The following is an 18,416-nucleotide window of genomic DNA, read 5'->3' on the forward strand; positions in this document are numbered from 1 at the left end:
TAGGGTCAAATTAGGTCATTAAGAATCAGAATCAGGAGCACCTGGATGGCTCTGTCACTTAAGCATCCAGTTCTTGATTTTGGCTCAGGTCATGATCTCAGAGTCATGAAATTGAGCTCCTCCTTGGGTTCTGTCCTGGATGTGGAGTTGCTTAAGATTCTCTCTCTCTCCCACTGCCCCACGCCCCACCCCAAATTGTGCACTCTCTTTTTATTTTTTTATTTTTTTTAATTTTTATTTATTTATTTATTTATGATAGTCACACAGAGAGAGAGAGAGAGGCAGAGACATAGGCAGAGGGAGAAACAGGCTCCATGCACAGGGAGCCCGACGTGGGATTCGATCCCAGGTCTCCAGGATCGCGCCCTGGGCCAAAGGCAGGCGCTAAACCGCTGCACCACCCAGGGTTCCCTGCACTCTCTTTAAAAAAAAAAAATACTAGCATAAAAACACTTAAGTTTAGCCATTTCTTCAGGTCTGTATTTCCTTATAAAGGTTCCCATGTCATGTAAAATGTCTAGTAAGTGAATTTGTATGCTTTTTTCTTATTACTCTGTCATTTGTTACAGAGGTCCTAGTGGGGAACTTAAAGGGTAAAGGAAAAAGTACTTTTGTTCTATGTACACCTCCTTCCAGACACCTCCTTGTCTGGTGTTCTCCTTGCAGACCTTTTCTTCTCTTTTTTCCCTGCTTCAAACGATTGACTCTGATTGGGAAATGCCTTTATGGCGATTAAGCACTTAGCATGGATGTCTTTTCCAACCTGGAACTGTCTTTCACATTTATGGAGAGTGCAGTGTATAGAATTGTGATTCCAATTTCTGTGTCATTTTCATATCATCCGTTTTCTGACTTTAAAGAAATATCTTCAACTATTTAATTTTTTTCAAATGATTCCTCTTTAGCAGATTTATATTATATGTATATTTTTCATATCATCTATTTTCTGACTTTAAAGAAATATCTTCAACTATTTAATTTTTTTCAAATAATTCCTCTTTAGCAGATTTATATTTTATGTATATTTTGAATAAATCTTGGTCTATGCCCCATATGTCAAGGTAATTACCCAGAGATACTCACTGTTCAAACCAGGTAGCAGATTCTTGTAAGTGGCAGAAGGGAATCCAGCAACAGTGTTCAAAGCTTGGTACTGGTGGAATTAAAACAGTTCAGATTTCCCATTCACAGTGTATGCTATGGAGTGGTGATTTAGGGGCACTCTTCACAATCCTACCAGGCCTTTTCATGGTCATTTCCTCCTCTGCTCTGGAATTTCTTACTGGGCCACCTATAGAAGATGAGTCAGTCAGTGCCTACTCTCTGCATTTAAGTTATGTAACAGCTTCCTAAATGTTCAGTGTTCACTACCTAAGAAACCTTTTAAACGGTCTCTAACTTTTAAAAGTCAGAAATCACACATGACATATGGCATGTGTAGACCATTTCAGCCTTCATTTTAATAGTGAAAAATATAGAAACAGCCTGAATATCAATGACTGAATGGATAAACTGTAGTATTGCCCACATTGTGGAATGCTATTTATGTATCAAGTTGGCATGAGATGATCTTTTTCTTTTCTTTCTTTCTTTTTTTTTTTTTTTTAGATTTTATTTATTCATAGAGACAGAGACACAGGCAGAGGGAGAAGCAGGCTCCATACAGGAAGCCTGACATGGGACTCGATCCCGGGTCTCCAGGATCACACCCCAGGCTGCATTAAACTGCTATGCCACCAGGGCTGCCCAGCAGGAGATGATCTTTAAACCATATTCTTGAATGTAAAATCTAAGTATCAGAACACTTATGAGTAACATTTAATCCCATTTCTTCTGTCCCCAATGTAAGAGTATTATAAAATTTATATTGTATCTATTAATTACTTAAAGCATAGCAAAACAGTCTGTATATATTTATAGAAAATATTAAAAATACATATAAAAAGGTCTGAAAGAATACAAGCCACACTGATACGGGCAAGAGTCTGAGATTGGGGGTGGTAGTGAAGAGGTATTTTGCTTTTTGCTTTCTACTGAATGAGTGTAGAATGAGATGCCCCAGAACGTGCCACTTTGGCATAAAGATTATTTTGAGTTAAAAGTGATCAAACCCCAGTAGATGCAGGAAAAGCTTTCTGCCTCTCCCTTATATGCCTCAATTTACACTGGAAAAAAAGAGCAGTATCAGGAAGAGAGCTGAGAACTGAGACTCTCCCTTACCTAAGAAATGGTCTGCATAATGGGGCAAACGTTTGTTTTTCCAAACATTTTTTCACCTCCCTGCTAATGGTCCTTTTTCCCTTTGTGTTTTCAGGCTCCTACCCCTCTTCTTAGCTCCTGTAAGCTTCACGTTGCCTCATTAGGATTCCATGTCTGTGTGGATTCCCCATAAATATACTATTAAATTTGACTTTCCCCCTATTAATCTGTCTCAGGTCAATTTGATTCTAAGTCCAGCTAGAAGGACCACAGGACAGAGGAAGGTCTTCTGCCCTAACACTATGTCCTTGCATTGAGGAATTTTCTACATTAAGATGGAGTCATGTATTACTAATAGATAGAAAATAATTTTAACTAATTGATTTTGAACAATTAAGATGTGACTTAGGGAGAAAAACAACTTTGGCTAGGGCTAGGTGGTGATACTTAGGGATGAGACACAGACACATACGTAACCATTTAATCTCATAAGTGAATCTACCAATTGTAGATCAGGATGGCAGCTCTGCTGCTGTGGTTAATACTCTCAGAGCAGTTAATTGTGCTCAGCATCTTACTTTATTACTTTTATGAGTAAATAAGTAGAATACCATTTGAATACACTGCCAAGAGTTTATTTAACCACATATTAATGATTTATTAGTTATTATACTAATGTTTTATGTCATCCTCTCTATACTTCCTCTCTTTCCTTAAAACCCTTCTCCCCTCACCAACTGGTGTATGTACCCTGTTTAGGACCTGCCTTAAAATTCACAACTTCCAGGAAGCTTTTCATAATTAACTCAGCCTCACTGAGAAATTTTTTACTCAGCATCTCTTTGGTGAGTGTGCCTTAGGTTTGAGGACTTCAGTTTGCACCTTCCAGAGGTGTTACTTGCTAATTGTTTTTCTGTCATTTTTTGCATATTTATTCTCTTAATTCATCTTCCAATGTAATGGACTCTGCATGAGATAAAATATAGAAAACAGTGAGGAGTATGGATATTGAGATAGAAATACTTGTTTAAAACCTGATGCTTCTGCTTTTTGTTAGATGTTTTAAAGAAAATTTCTTGTAAGCTGCATTTTCCCCACCTGTGAAACTGGAGTAATAATTTCTATTTCATAGGATTCTTTGGCAAGGAGCTTGGTGGTAGTTAGCACTCAACATGTGGTAGTTATTAGTATTGATCTCTTTCTATCTCCAACCCACCATGCATATGTGTATAATGGTCCTAACATCAGATAATGTCTGTGATGAGATTTTAATCATGATTTATTTCCTTTTTTTGGTCAGATATGTTCAGGGATCTGGGGATGTTTGGGCTTCAAAAGAATAGAGATGAGGCTTATATTGTCAAATCCAACTGATGTCACCACCAAAGGGGACTCCTTTGTCCCTCAAACCCTGCTTGTATGAATAATTTAGTTAGAATTTGTTCACATCCAAAGGAGCTGTTTCACTTTGTCTAATTTTATGCTGCTTTGGGGACTAAGCCATATTTTGCTCTGGCATCATTTCTTGGCTTACTTACAATAGATGTATGTTTGTGTGTATTCATTCATGTAGTCATTCATTGAGCAAAAATTTATGGAGTGCTTCTGTGCTGAGTACTAAGGATACACATGAAGCATGAGCTAGAACATACAAAGTAGACAAATTGAAGATAGCATTCTAAATGAAAGGTACAGCAGATGCAAAGACCCCGAGGCATGAAATAACAGGACCTGCTTTAGGACCTACAAATACTATACAATACATTCCTGCAGCATCAGGTGAAAGGGGGAAGTGGTTTGAGATGAGATTGGGTAGATGGACAGGCAAGGCCATTTGTAATATCATGCAGAGGGGTTGAGATTTTTATCATGCTGGCAGTGTGGATCTACTGAAGAATTTTGAACAAGAAAATAACAAGATCAGATTTGTATGTTACAAAGAAATTCTAGCTGCCAATGCAAGATGGATTAGAGGGAGATGAGGATAGAGGGAGGGAGAAAAATAAAGAGGCTACTGTAGTAGTTTGGGTATGAGATGATAAGTGACTGAACTAGGACATGAAAGAAGGGATGAGGTGATTAGAAAGGAATTTAGGGGGTAGAATTGATAGGACTTGGTCTCAATTGATCTATTAGTTTTTTATTGCTGTCATAACAGATTACCACAAATTTAGCAGCTTAACATAGCACAAATTTATTATCTCCTAGTTCTATAGGTTAAAAATCTGACATAGATCTCACTCAGCTAAAATCAGAGTGTTGGCAGGGCTGCAACTCTTTGAGGAGGCTTTAGGGGAAAATTGGTTTCCTTATTCCTGTTTTTAGCAGAATTCAGTTCCTTGCAGTTCTAGAATTAAGGTCCCCAATTCTTTGCTGGCTATCAGCAGAGGCCCATTCCTATCTTTCAGAGGCCCATGCATTCTTTGACACCTGACACCCTTTCCCCTGCCTTCAAAGCTAGCAGTGGTGAGTAGAGTCCCTTTCACACTTTGAATCTCTCCTGCCTCTTCTTTCTGCCTCTCTTTGCTGTTTTAAAGAGAGATTAGGGGCACCTGGGTGGCTTGTTGGTTGGGTGTCCGACTCTTGATTTCAGTTTAGGTCGTAGTGTTAGCGTCATGGGATTGAGCCCTGTGTCATGGTCCTTGCTCAGCGGAGAGTCTGCTGGAGAGTCTCTGTCTCCCTCTTCTTCTGCCCCCCACTCAAATGAATAAATAAATAAATCTTAAAAATAATAATAATGGACTAGAGGTTAAATGGAGTCCATCCAGATAATTCAAAGTAATCCTTTGCGTCCTTAACCTTCACCATGTCTGCAAAGTGGGAAGTAGAGTGTTCAGAGGTTCTAGGCGTTAGAATGTGGACTTCTTCGGAGGAGCCATGATTCTGCTTTCTCCAGGTGGATGTGGGGTTATGGGAGAGGGTAGAACCCAAGTTTCTGGTTCCAACAACCAAGTAGAGTGCAGATTTAGGGGAAGAAGATAAGTTTGGTTTTGAACATGCTGACTTTAAGGTGCCTCTGGGAAATAAAAGGGGTAAGATGTAGTAAGCAGTTGGATGTATTAGCCAAAAGGGAGAGGAGAAATCAAGGCAGGAGATAGAGATTAGGGAGCTGCTGACACACAGTGAGCCCTCGGGGAATGTGTAGAATGGGAAGAGAACAGAATGCTGGAGCCAGTGATATTCTGGGTACACCAGAGAGTGAAGCACTCACGGAAGGAACTCAAGAATAGCCTGTGGGGTCTCAGTTTCTTTGTGACTCAGTTCTTCCTTTCTCTGCTACCTAGCTGTTTTCTCCGCATTCCCTGGTTTTCTGCCTGCTAGTAGTTTCTGCTTCCTGAAACTTAAGCTTGCACACTGTGCTCTTTGGCCTATCCCATCTGCCTTGTCATCATGGATCTCTTAGCTTCAGCTCTCATTACTAAACTCCTTCATTCTTTGGTTTGTTTGTTTGGTGTGTGTGTGTGTGTGTGTGTGTGTGTGTGTGTGTGTGTTTAGTTCAAGGTGGGGGAAGCAACTAAAGAGAATCAGATTGACCCAGATTATCATTTTACATCATGCTATGGCATACACCAACAGTTTAAATTAGGATTGGCTATCCAGAGGCCAGGTGCCCATGTCAGTCAGACGCTTCTCCATTTCAGGAACTAGAATGGATTCAGTTCAGCTGTTCAGAAAATCAGTTTATTAGGCTTTGAGGGAAGAAGAGAAGGTTAACTTGATCTCCATTATATTTACTGGATCCAGGTAAAAAATAGGCATATAATAGGTTCAGGACTCTCTTTAACATCACCCCATTGAGCCTAGCCTCATGTAACCCTAATGGTGTCTGTGCGCAACAGATCATCTTAATAGAAATTGAATTTGGGGTCCAAGTTACAGGAATAAAATCCAGGCAGGCAAAACTCCGATCAAGTACAAGTTTCCCCTGCTACCCAAAAGTAGACTATTCTTATGAAACCTTTCTTGAGCCAGAATAATGTAAAGCAAAGAAGCAATTGCCATTGATTTATAGAAACATTTTTTAGCATTCCCAGCCCCAAAAGATAACCTCTTTTAGGTTTTTCTGATACCTTAGGACACATATTGCTAACGGATGCACAAAATAAATCAAGATAAAGTAGAAATGCTCACAGACACAATTCAAGGCTATGGCAGCTTGATGCTGAGAAGTTGAGTGTAGTTCCCAGGGAAGGAGGTTGGTGGGGCCTCTTTTTCTGCTTGGGCTTTGCACTGCCCCAGTAATGGCTTGCTGCAAAACAAACATTGAACACTATTTTCATTTTTTGCCTTTTTCTTGTAAAACCAAAATATATATGTTTATAAGCATTATCTAAATTAGAGCTGGTTATTTAGATTCACAGCCCTTCCAGCCACTCACCATTCATATATTCTGCAGGCTCTTGGCATCCATACACATAAGTGAGTGATGCCTGTTTGTCTCTGAATCATAGCTATGCACTGACTCTCCCATCACACTGAACATGAAGCATCTCATCTCGTTTTGGAGAGAGACTCTCTGGGCAGAGTTGCCCATCTTGCATCTGTAGTGTTGACAGCCAACAAGGTTTCATCGTTTTTATTTGGTGCTCTTCCTGGATGGCGAGAGAACTGGAATTTATATTGCCAGTGGAAACAAAGTACCATAAAGCCTTCAAATTCCTTTTAGTTTTCATTGCACACAGATAATAATCTTTCACAAGATCTCTATTTACTGAACCTAAGTATGATGGATCAACTCCAAGAAAAACCGGGCACCTACCTACAAGGTCAAATAAGCTTCTCTGAAACCAATTTCATATGATGCCAAGCTTCAAAGAAGATGTTTCCTTGTGTGAGGTTCATGTGAGGCCAGTGGGGGTTGGTGATGATCTGAGTGAGTGGTGATCCCTTGCTCCCTCCTCCATACCCTGCTGCAGAGTTTTAGGCCAGCTCATAAACCATCACTCTGGCCTGTAGTTCCTGCTGATAACCACACTGAAAACGGGAAAGTGCAGTGTTCTCTACACAAGAGTGGACACTTGCCATCCATTTCTCCAGTGGAACCTTGCTGGGTCATTCTTTAATTGTAGCAGAGGGATGAACTTTCATTCTCAGATGGCCAGTGTTGAGCCTACTAAGGTTGTTTTAATCAAGTCTGTTTATTTTGTCTACAGATGACTTCTTGGTCATGGTTAACTGCTTTAGGGGTGAATTAAATCTATTAGTTAGTAAATTGCTTTGAGCAGCTCTTCTCTCTGGAACTGACCTCAGTGAGAACAGAATGAGCAGAAAATGTTAGAAAAGCATGGGAAGTTCAACTTTTGGAAAGGGCTCTAGGAAATGATGTGGGATAATCTCCCTGAGAGATGCCACACTGAGGCCTACAGCTGGGGCCTCAAATAGCTGGAGCCAGTAATAACAGATCAGCCAAATTAGCACTGAAGCCAAAGTTATGTGATGGTACTTTTATTATTTAAAAAAATGCAAAGGAAATATGAAGGCAAATATTATTTAATAAAATGAATGAGATAGAGGCAGTCTCCAAAATAATCGAAGGGCAACCTTAAGGTGCTTTTTCTTTCTAGCTGGGCACACAGAGAATTTTCATTTGGGTCTTTGAATCAGAAGATCCGAAGGATAATTAAGTTCTTAATGCAGAACACAGAAATCATATACTTCTCTCTTATCACTGTTCTTCCCTCCTGCTCTCTTTCCAGATCTGAAAGAATCATGTAGTCTAGCCTCAGAAAATTACTCATGTTCTTTGAACAGCCAAACTTTTTTACACTTTTGTGATGTGGTACATTTTGTTTTTTGAGCCTGTTGTTGCTTCCGTTTCCTTCTCTGTCTTGAAAAATCCATCCTAATCTTCAGGGGTCAGCTCAAGTTCATCTTCTTTATAAAGTCTTCTGGGTCTCACCAGATTGGGCAAGTTGTTCCTTAATTGTGCTCCCACATATCTTCTTGTGTATATTTCTGTATCACTTACCAACTTATGTTCTTATCATGTAATAGGATAATACTCTGAAATATTGACTTGTTTAGGATTAATTGCATTATACCAATGGCTTAAAAAGGATGAAAGTTTGCCTCTTTCTCCTATTAAGGAAGACTAAGGGGAAACAGTCTAGAGCTGGTATGGGAGCTTTGCAGTGTCATCATGAATCCAGTTTCCTATTGGTCTTCTTTGCCATACTCAGCTTATAGCTCTCATTTTCAAGTTTATCTCATGTTCAAAATGGCTGCTCAAGCTCCAGCCATCACATTCTTATTCCAGGAGGGAGCAGAGAGGGGAAGAAGGAAGATGGCACGTCTCCCCTCTTGTATGAAGGCTCCTGGAAACACCACTGAGCGATTTTAGATACATATTGGCCAGAACTCAGTCAAATGGACACATCTAGCTGCAAAAAACTCTGGAAAAAGTTGTTTTTATGCAGCACTGTTAGTGAATAAAAGTTGTACTCAAAAAGAAAGAGAAGAGAATGAGTATTAAGAGGCAAATTACAATCACATTATCTAATACATTTTAGAATTTGTCATCCTCGCTGCTTCCCATTCTTCTACCTATTGAAGGTAAGCAATCTGTGGGTTTAGAGGCAGTTAGAACCCAGGTGAAAACAAAGATAACACATGATGTGTTTAAGATTACACTCATAACTCGAATATACAGAAATGGAGCTTTATTTGCTGAAATTCATTTGCCTAGGAACCCTTACTTCCATTTATGGCTAGGAAAAAAGCTCTTACCAATTAAAAGTAATATCAGTTCTGTTTTTAAATGTACTCTCTTTGGGTAAATATTTAGTCAAATGCAGGGCCTTTACCTTCCCCTTAGCCTACCTGTTCACCAGGAAGTGGTCTGGTTACTAGAGTTTTCCTGCAGCTCACTAGTTCTCTTGGACCTCCAGTACTTAGCTATGTTAGATGTCTGTCACCCTCTCTACCCAGGGACCCCATAGGGTCTGGAACATTGTCTTAGGTGTTTTGCTTTCTCCAGTGCCTGTTGCAGAAGTTGACATGCAGGAAATAGTTAAAAATTTGAGGAATTTATGTGTACTTTTTTTTTTTTAAGGGTTTATTTATTTATTCATGAGAGAGAGAGAGAGAGAGAGGCAGAGACACAGGCAGAGGGAGAAGCAGGCTGCATGCAGGGAGCCTGATGTGGGACTTGATCCCGGCACTCCAGGATCATGCCCTGGGCTGAAGGCAGACACTCAACCACTGAGCCACACAGGCGTCCCTATGAGTGTACTTTAAATGCATCACATAATTAATTCACATGGTAGCATAATGATCTGAAAATTCTTGTAAAATTTCTCTAAAGTCCCTAGCACTAGGTTTATAGCTTTCTTTCTTGTGGAATTAATAATACTCAGCTCTCAGTTCTAGTGGTTCTATGCTTGCCTCACCCCTCATTAGTGTCCGCTCCCTGAGGAATATTCCTGATCTGTGTAACTCTTACAGGTCCTACGGAAAACCATGGACACAGTAGGCCTTTAATCAATGAGAATGAAGGACTAAATGAATAGGGGCTGGCACCTTGTAATTTACCACTAATGAATGACTCCCACCCGGGAAGAAACAGAATGGATTTTATCAGAGCTATTTAGAACAATATCAGCGAGGACAAGTTGATATTTTGCCTTTAACTAAACACTTTTTTTTTCAATACTTTTTTTTTTTTGGTAAGAAAAATATTGCTTTTGTTTTTCAGAAATCCTCCACCTACTTTACTCCATCCAGAAGAATGGTGTGAGGAATTCAACCACTTTATTTCACGGTGAGTATTTCTTCCACTAAAAATTGCTTATCCAGCAGGGCCTTGAATAGTGATTGGAAATCCAAGCTATTGGATTTACTTGGCGCTAGAAGTTGTTATGCCTTTTAGCATGTTATGACACAGAATTTGTTCTAGTAAATGATAGAAGATGCCTCTGCAGGATTTGAAAAATAAAGGAGTTCTATTTGACTTTTGACTGTAATCAGTCCTCTTGGTCATTTGGGTCACATTTATCTGAGAATCTATTCACATTTATCAAATCTACTTGTCCTGGGGCAATTATTGCCAGTGATCTTTTTAATTTGGGAGGAGACTGAATGTCTGAAACTGAGAGCCCACACTAGGTCCTGGGAAGAGACAGAGTGTAGCAGCCTTTCACAGGGGTCTTACAGCTTAGAAGTTGGGCTTTGCTCTAGGATCTTTGGGGTCGGAACACATCTCCAGTTCCCAAGATGGTTGAGGGGCAGAGTAGGATCTCAGGCCTGAGGCACCAAGGTGAACAGCCCCAGCCAGGGCTCAAGGCAGGGAGAACAAGATGAAAACCCAAGTGATGGGTGGTATATCCTATGGGAACTATGTTACTGGGAGCTAGGCAAGCTAGAATGGGACTAAGATAGGAGAGAGCCAACAGTAACACCAATAGGATGGTGACTCAGTTCTGGGAATGTGAACTTTTGGGCTGGCCCCTAGTAGAGGACCACACTGGTCCTAGATCTGCAGAGGATCTCAGTGTGCTGGAGGGGACTGTGTGGCCCCAAACTAGGCGCCTGGTGAACTTTAGGGGGAGAGGTCCAGACCAGATGTTACAAGGCCTATCCAGGAACAGGGACTGGGAAGAGATGTGTTCATTGTCTAGTAGATCAGACAAGGTGTTCAGAGGTCATGGGAGGAGAAAAGAAGTGCCTAAAATAGGCAATAAACAGTAAGTAGGGAAAGGTCAACACAAATTTTTCTAACTTATGCCTATGGGCAGACTAGCTTCTGCAAAGAGGCAGGGTAGTGAAAGAAACTGGGTCCCTTGATCATCTTCCTTACTCATTCATAATACTGATCAGTAATTCCTATCTACAATTCTAGAATCCAAAGAGCTCTGAAAAATGAAAGTTTTTTGTACTTGACTCATTTAGCTACAAGCCTGGCCTTATGTGAACTGATTTGGTGGCAACACATGACCTAAACTGAAGTGAAGCTATTTATAGTCATTATTTATCTCACTCAGTGTGAATATTCATGTGAATTGCTGCAGTTATATTAATCTGTTTGATTACAGTGTGCTGCCCCAGATCCTGCTGGGGAATGTTATATAACATACAGTAAATGTACTGTTTTACTTCTCTAAAATTTGATAAAATTCTGAATTCCAAAACATACTTGACCCCAAGGATTAGTAGAAAGAGCTGTGAACCTATATTTAATTTTTGTTTCAAATGCATCACAGTTCAAGGTCCCTGAAATTGTTTGCTTATCCAGCTCCTCCTGGATTTGTTCCATATTCCCCAGGAGAGAAGAGTGGTAAATACTCCCAAGAACTCTACCAAGCAAAGCTGTATTGAAATGTGACCATAAAGTTCAAGGCCCAGGGTATTTTTATCACCCCTGTAGTCCCCACTCTGGTGTTTCTACAAAGCCTGAAGAATGTAGAAGCAGTCACAACTCATGGTGGCAATGTCAGGCAATGGTGAGAGGAACAACAGATAGAGCAAGAGGGATGATGCTCACATAGGAGCAGAGGAAGGGGTACTTCTGGGATTTGGGAGCCACAGAGGGAGGTAGAGGGAACTGGAGAACTAAAGATAGCCTGGTGGCTGGGAACATACCCCAGGGAGAGAAATCCAGGGCCTATGGATTCCAGTGATTTTGTTAGCAAAAGCTGGATTTAAAGAGTTTTCCTTTTCATTCCATTACTGCATATAGATTTCCTTGATTGACCTTCTTGAAGCTGTTGGCCTAGAAAAATCCGTTATATATTCACAAATATGCCTTCCTATACCAAGCTCTTGTGATGCTTCTAAAATGTGACTTGACTCACCAAATTTTATCTTCTCTATATTTTTTCAAGAATGTATTTAAACTGTGTTCTTGGTTTGAACTTGTCCTTAAACCAAACACAGTATTGCTTAGATAGATTTGGGAATAAAGGTACTTAATTGATGATGGAGTTGGGACTTTCAGGGTTAAACAGTACAGAAATCCCTCCCTACTATTGATTTTTCCTTATGGCACATACTATTATATGCCCATTTAAGTCTGCTTATGTTTTCCCTAACACTGAAAACTCTAGCTGCACTCATTCTGATTTGCTTTAGACTTAGAGGGTCTTAATACTAGAATGGAAGACAAAACACAAAAAACAATGCCTTTAGTATGCTACACTATCAGGGGCAAAAGCAAAAGCATCTTGTTGAAACCACAGGAGAGGGAGAATCTGAAAAGGTTCTTTTTTTTTTTAAATTTTTATTTATTTATGATAGTCACAGAGAGAGAGAGAGAGAGAGAGGCAGAGACATAGGCAGAGGGAGAAGCAGGCTCCATGCACCGGGAGCCCGACGTGGAATTCGATCCCGGGTCTCCAGGATCGCGCCCTGGGCCAAAGGCAGGCGCTAAACCGCTGCACCACCCAGGGATCCCTGAAAAGGTTCTTATAAACCAGTGAAAGTAAATAGAAATCAAATGATTGTGTGCTTTACTAATTTAGGATATGGAAAAATGTCATCAATTTTGTTTGTTTAATGAGTTGTCCTTAATGGTCTTATTAGTGAAAAAGTTACATATTATACTTGTTTACAGATTCTTTCCTGACTTCAGCTCCCAATCCTGCTTTCTGCATACCATCTTAGATTCCTCAAACATGAGTTCTTTTTTTACAAGATTTTTAGGAATATGAGTCTCAAGATTAGGGATTAATTATTATATTTTATATCTTTAGGTAGAAACCTGCCCACTATTCCCAGAGAATAACCTTTGGTTTCATAGATGAGCTTGCATACCCTAGACTGCCTACCAAGTGAAACTTGACTTTACTATTTCATTCTTTTTATTCAAATTTTTAATGAAATACAAACAATGACACTCACTGGGTTAGAAATGTCTATTTAAAGAGAGAGCCTTGATTTGCTTTTATACTTATCTTGCTCATATTGGGAAGAGGATAGAGGATTAAGGCCTCCGGATTATAAACTTTTCATTATTGATGGGACTGGGGTGGGGAAGAAGATTTTCTGATAATTTCGGGAAAGGTGTCTTTAGCTTGATTATTCAGATGATTGCTTCAATTCCCATTGTAGACTGAATAACAGTGCATTGTAGTAAGGTAAATAAACTGATTCTCTTTAAGAAATAAACAGGGTTAGAAATACTTTAACAGCTTTAAAACTTTTCATACCCTATCCCCATGTGACTGTTAAACCATAGCAGAGGTGATTCAGTAATTTTGATCTTTCTTGGTCCAAAGACCTGTATGACTTCTCCTTGATTGCTATGGTGGTCCAAAGGGATTGACCTGGCTCTAGCCTACTGATTATAGTTGTGTAAACTGGGGACAGGGTTGTGTGTGTGTGTGTGTGCGTGCGTGCACGCGCGCGTGTGTGTGAGAGAGAATGAGCATGTGTGTGTGAAAGAGAGAATGAATATGAATGTGCATGAGGTAGGAGGGGGTGAGGGACATGCATGCTGGGAGGTGGCTTGGTGTTTTCTCAGGTTTCTAGGCTTCTTAATTTGGAGATGCTAAGAGAGTTTTAAGAAGTTTTGTAATCTTATTAGTAAACATATTTTGTGGTTAAAAAAAGAAACAGCATTTTGGTTTTGAACCTTTGGTTGTTAGTGATAATTGACTCATTTGTATGTGTTAGTTATGTATTTGTCAAAGCATGACTCCTGACAGCTTAGTTATGATAAATTAAGCACGATATGCTCACATAAATTCTACACTGCTTTTTATCCGTATGCTGGGACCCTGTCTGATGTTTTTTGTCACCCTTGTAATGTGTAGTTGGCTTTATAGAGATTTCATTATCAGCCCTTTCCCCTATGGCTAAAGCTATTTGCATAACAAGTTTATCTGGTTCAAGTTTCAGCCAGACTTCTGTTTTGTCAGAAGACTCCATTCAGAAGTAGCCTTTTGACAAGATAACAATAATTTTCCTATGCCAATTTCATCTTTATCCTAAAGGATGTCACTTTTTTTCAATTCAAACTAATTTCAGGTCTTTAGACTAAGCTATAATACTTTACCAATCATTGTGTTAAAGGTATCTGTGAACCATGCTTTTTCATTTTGCTTTTAAAACTTTCAGGGTTTTATTAGGAAATGGGTTTAGGACTTTGTCATCAATGGCTCTGAGCTGATTAGAGAGACAGTAAAAAAGAATTTCTCTTAGTAAGGGTAAATCTACCAGGAGGACCATGGCTTGCTCAGTTTAGGATTTAGTGATGACTTACACTATATGGTCTCTCACACACACACTGCTTTCTTGGGTTGGCTGGCTTGAGCAGCTAAGCATGCAGGTGTATCTGTTTCCCAACGTGAGCTTTGTGGCTGAGCCTTGCCATTTAGTCATGTAATGAAGAGGCGGCCTTTCCTATCCCTCCAGATAACATTCAAATGGCTACAAGCAGTTATACTGCATGTTAACAAGGTGAGATCACTGTGAGCTACAAAACTGCTAAAACTAATGGGCATTTGCATAAATTTATTCCTTGAAAATGGAAACTCAGAGCTGGAACTTTTGCTTTTCCCTAGTCCTGAATGTTTATAAAGGTAATCATTTTAGGGTGTTCGCTTCCTTCATATTGATATTGATTGTATTTCCTTCAAGGCAACCACTCTTAGCTCTTTACCATCCCCCATTTTGTTTCAAGGTGGTTTTATTCTACGTGATTTTATAATGTCCATGAACAACACACTTGGAATGATAAATATCCTAACTCCGTGATTGATTAAGCTCCACAAATATTCTTGGCTTTTTAATCTTGTTAGATTCTCAGGTGGCCATGCAAAGGGTTAATACTTCTGGAGTGGAAGGATACAATAACCTTTATTTACATTACTTCACAAATTGGTAATTTTAATTAAAATGAGCAGTGGTATCTCCAATGACAGACTCTTTCCATTTTAGATTTATTTAGCCAATGATTAGCTATTATGGCTTCTTGAATTAATTAGCATCTCTTGAGCTACCGGGAATTAGTGAATTAATAAAAAACTCATGGAGAAGCACAAAATTAAAAAAATTCTAATTTAAAACCCCCTAAATTCTTCTCTCTCTTCTTAACATATATCGATCAATATACTTATGAATGCAACCCAACTTCTTTCTCATTTTGAAAAATTGGGATTTTCTTTTTCCTTTTCGTGAAATGAACAAATAAAGCTGTGTGTTTCAAGGTTATGTCTCCCTGAAAAGTGTCTAATTTAGATTACCTAATAAATAGATCATCTAAAGATACCAAGGTCCCGATTTGATCTCACTTAGACCCTACTTATAAACTCAGCCAGTAAAATCTGACTTTTTCATGGTGTAAACCAAGAAGGGATTCAGTGTGATTTAAAGTTTGAAACATGGTACAGTGTCCACATATCTCTGAAATATACTGCTATCATAGGAACTTTGGCCTTGAGGGTTTTAGCCTCATCCCAAAGAAGCAAGAGGCATAGTAAAGGGGCTAATCCAGATTCTAGGCAAGCAAGCATATTCTTATTTATTTCCCAACAAAAGCTGGGTTTGGGTCTGGTGAGAAACCAGATCTATATATGTCATAGTTTCACATTAGTGCTTGTAGCACATTATATCAGGTGACATTTAGATAGAGTTATCCTAGATGATATTCTATTCCATTTACCCCATACTGGTCGGTCCGTTGCTTGGTGGTTCTGTCTGTCTTTTTGTTTTTTTTTTTTTAAATTCATACTTGAATTTCATACTATAAATCAAAGAGTGTCTGCAATTGAAGTAAACAGAAGTGATGATGAGCTCTGTGTTGTGTGTCCATGCACATGGTGTGTAGGGGCTGGGCCTGGGGGAGGAGTGCATGACTCCTACCTCTGTCCACAGTCTGTTCCCCTCCACCCTTCCCCAGAGTACTGCCTGGTTTATCAAGAAGAGCTGTGTGTGCATTCAGCTGTGTCACTTACTATATGTGCAACTCTGGGGAAGATATTTAACCTCTCTGACCCTTGGTCCTCATTTGTCAAGCTGGGGGAGAGAAGACCTGACTCATAGGGTTCCTGTAAGGATTAAATTATATAATGTGTCTGTAGAACCTGGCAAATAACTCTTACACATACCAGCCTCTATTCTCTACATGTCCTGTAATTCAGGTAATTCTCATAGCCCTATGAGACAGTTCTAATATCTCCATTTTACAGAGAAATGAGGTAGAAAGAGATTAAGGGTTAAGACTGCAGCTAATAAGTAGTAGAGCTGGGATTTGAACCCCAAAAGACTTGTTTCAGTGTTCATAGCCAGCAATAGTTATTATCTTTTTTTTTTTTTAATTTATTTATGATAGTCACACAGAGAGAGAGAGAGAGAGAGAGAGAGAGAGAGAGAGGCAGAGACACAGGCAGAGGGAGAAGCAGGCTCCATGCACCGGGAGCCTGACATGGGATTCGATCCTGGGTCTCCAGGATCACGCCCCTGGCCAAAGGCAGGCGCTAAACCGCTGCGCCACCCAGGGTTCCCAGTTATTATCTTTATTATTCTTTGCATTTGGCCTATGTCACTGTTCTGAAATTGCTTTTTGAAAGTGTCACTGGCTCTCCCTCCTCTTTCTGGACTGAACCATCATGGTGTGTGCAGTTGACTCCATTCCTTGGTATATCTTCTCACAAGACTTTCAGAATCAAGCATTTCCTGGCCAAGAAACAAAAGCAGAATCATTCCATTCCCCAGTGGCTTCAGATGAAAACTTAGAATAAGATCAGTTACAACTCTAAGAGGAGACATTAGAAAAGAATGAAGCTTGATCTGTAAGGAATCCTACATGAGATACCTACATATATTTATGCTATAGCAAAGTCACTAGCAGCTTACTACATCAAACTACAAACATCACTGCTCTTTGGACAATTGGACATGTTTTATTGGGAAAATTACCTCTCCCTTTGTTTTTTTGCTTCTGTACTAGTAGTTTTAGTAATAAATATATGAGACCTTTTGTTCAGAAAAATAAGTGTCAATGACCTCATTTTTAATACCTGTGGAAGATTTTAATCTGCCACTTACTTTCTCTTTATTTAAGCTTTAGCTTACTGACTTTCACAGCTCTGGCAAAATACATGCACACACACTCCACTCCACATACACACTCCTCCACTCTATTCTCAGCGGCAACGGTACCATCCCCTCAAACTCAACCTGAGACAATCTGCTCCAGCAGAGGTCAAACCAGGAGCAGTGCCTGGTGTACACACTTATCTTTACTTCTCTGGCCCACAAACAGCTCTACCTTCCCAACCTATCCCAGGGCACGTCTTGTCCAGACTGAGTGGCTCTCTCTCTACTGTCAACCAGCCCAAGTTTCTTCATGGGAAAGGAGCAGTGGGACAGGAAATGGATGCCTGGACCCAAGGAGGCAGAATCTGCAGTGTTTGACAACTAATGATGAAAAGAGACAGGTGCTACAGAAAAGGAAGGTTAAATATGGGGACTCCAGTATTTTCAGCATGGGAAAGGGTCTTTTAGAGAATATATGTTGAGAGATTAAGAGCCCTAGATCTGAAATTGAGTTGTATTCTAGCATTGCCACTTAGATTTTTGACCTTGAATAAATTACTTAATCTTTCTGAGCCTCAGTTTCCTCATCTATAAAATGAGAGTACTAATATTTATATAATAACCACTTGGGATTAAGATAAACTCTGCTGTGATAGAAAATCCCAAGTAACAGTGGCTTAAATAAGGTAGATTTTAATTTTCTTTTCACATGAAATAAGCTGGGAGGTAGGCCATAGAGGTACTGCCGATATGGCAGGACACCTGGCAGCCACTGAGGTTTCTGCCCTTGTGCTGCCCCATTAAGTGTGATTTCCATTTCCAAAGGCACCTCATGGGCCAAGATGGCTGCTGTAGCTCCAGCATTTACCTACTTGTTAGAGCCAACTGGAAGGAGAGAAAAACAAGTTTCCTTACTTTAAGAAGACTTTCTGGCAGTTTCATGCCGCATATCATTAACTACAACTCAATCACACAGGCACACCTACCTACAAAGGAAGCTAAGAAATACAGTCCTCTAACAGGGTGGCCTTGGGCCCAGGACAGTATCAGCATAATATCTTTAAGTAGCATGAAGAGTGGATACATGGGTTAAGTCTGCACTCATGCTACCTTATGGTGTTGCAAGAATTAAATGAGATACAGACTGACAGCTCAACAAATGTGAATGATAATGATGAATATTATAACTCAATAGCAGTATCCTCAAAAGAGATATGAGAGGAAGGAGGGCCATTATGATCCAT

The 18,416-nt window shown here is 39.7% G+C and overlaps 1 protein-coding gene across 14 annotated transcripts in view; it reads left to right on the forward strand.

Moving 5' to 3' along the window:
• MYO3B (myosin IIIB) overlaps nt 1-18,416 on the forward strand; it is a 427,138-nt gene that overhangs the window by 119,825 nt on the left and 288,897 nt on the right. For all 14 annotated transcript variants that reach the window (XR_003141433.3, XR_003141434.3, XR_003141436.3 and 11 more), the window contains one exon: nt 9,893-9,958. Coding sequence is in view for 10 of the 14 variants with exons in the window: in XM_025460118.3 (XP_025315903.1) it covers nt 9,893-9,958 (66 nt within the window). In the remaining 4 variants the exon portion in view is untranslated. The remainder of the gene's footprint in view (nt 1-9,892; nt 9,959-18,416) is intronic.

The sequence above is a fragment of the Canis lupus genome, chromosome 36 (genome assembly GCF_003254725.2).
Source record: "Canis lupus dingo isolate Sandy chromosome 36, ASM325472v2, whole genome shotgun sequence".
NCBI lineage: Eukaryota > Metazoa > Chordata > Mammalia > Carnivora > Canidae > Canis > Canis lupus.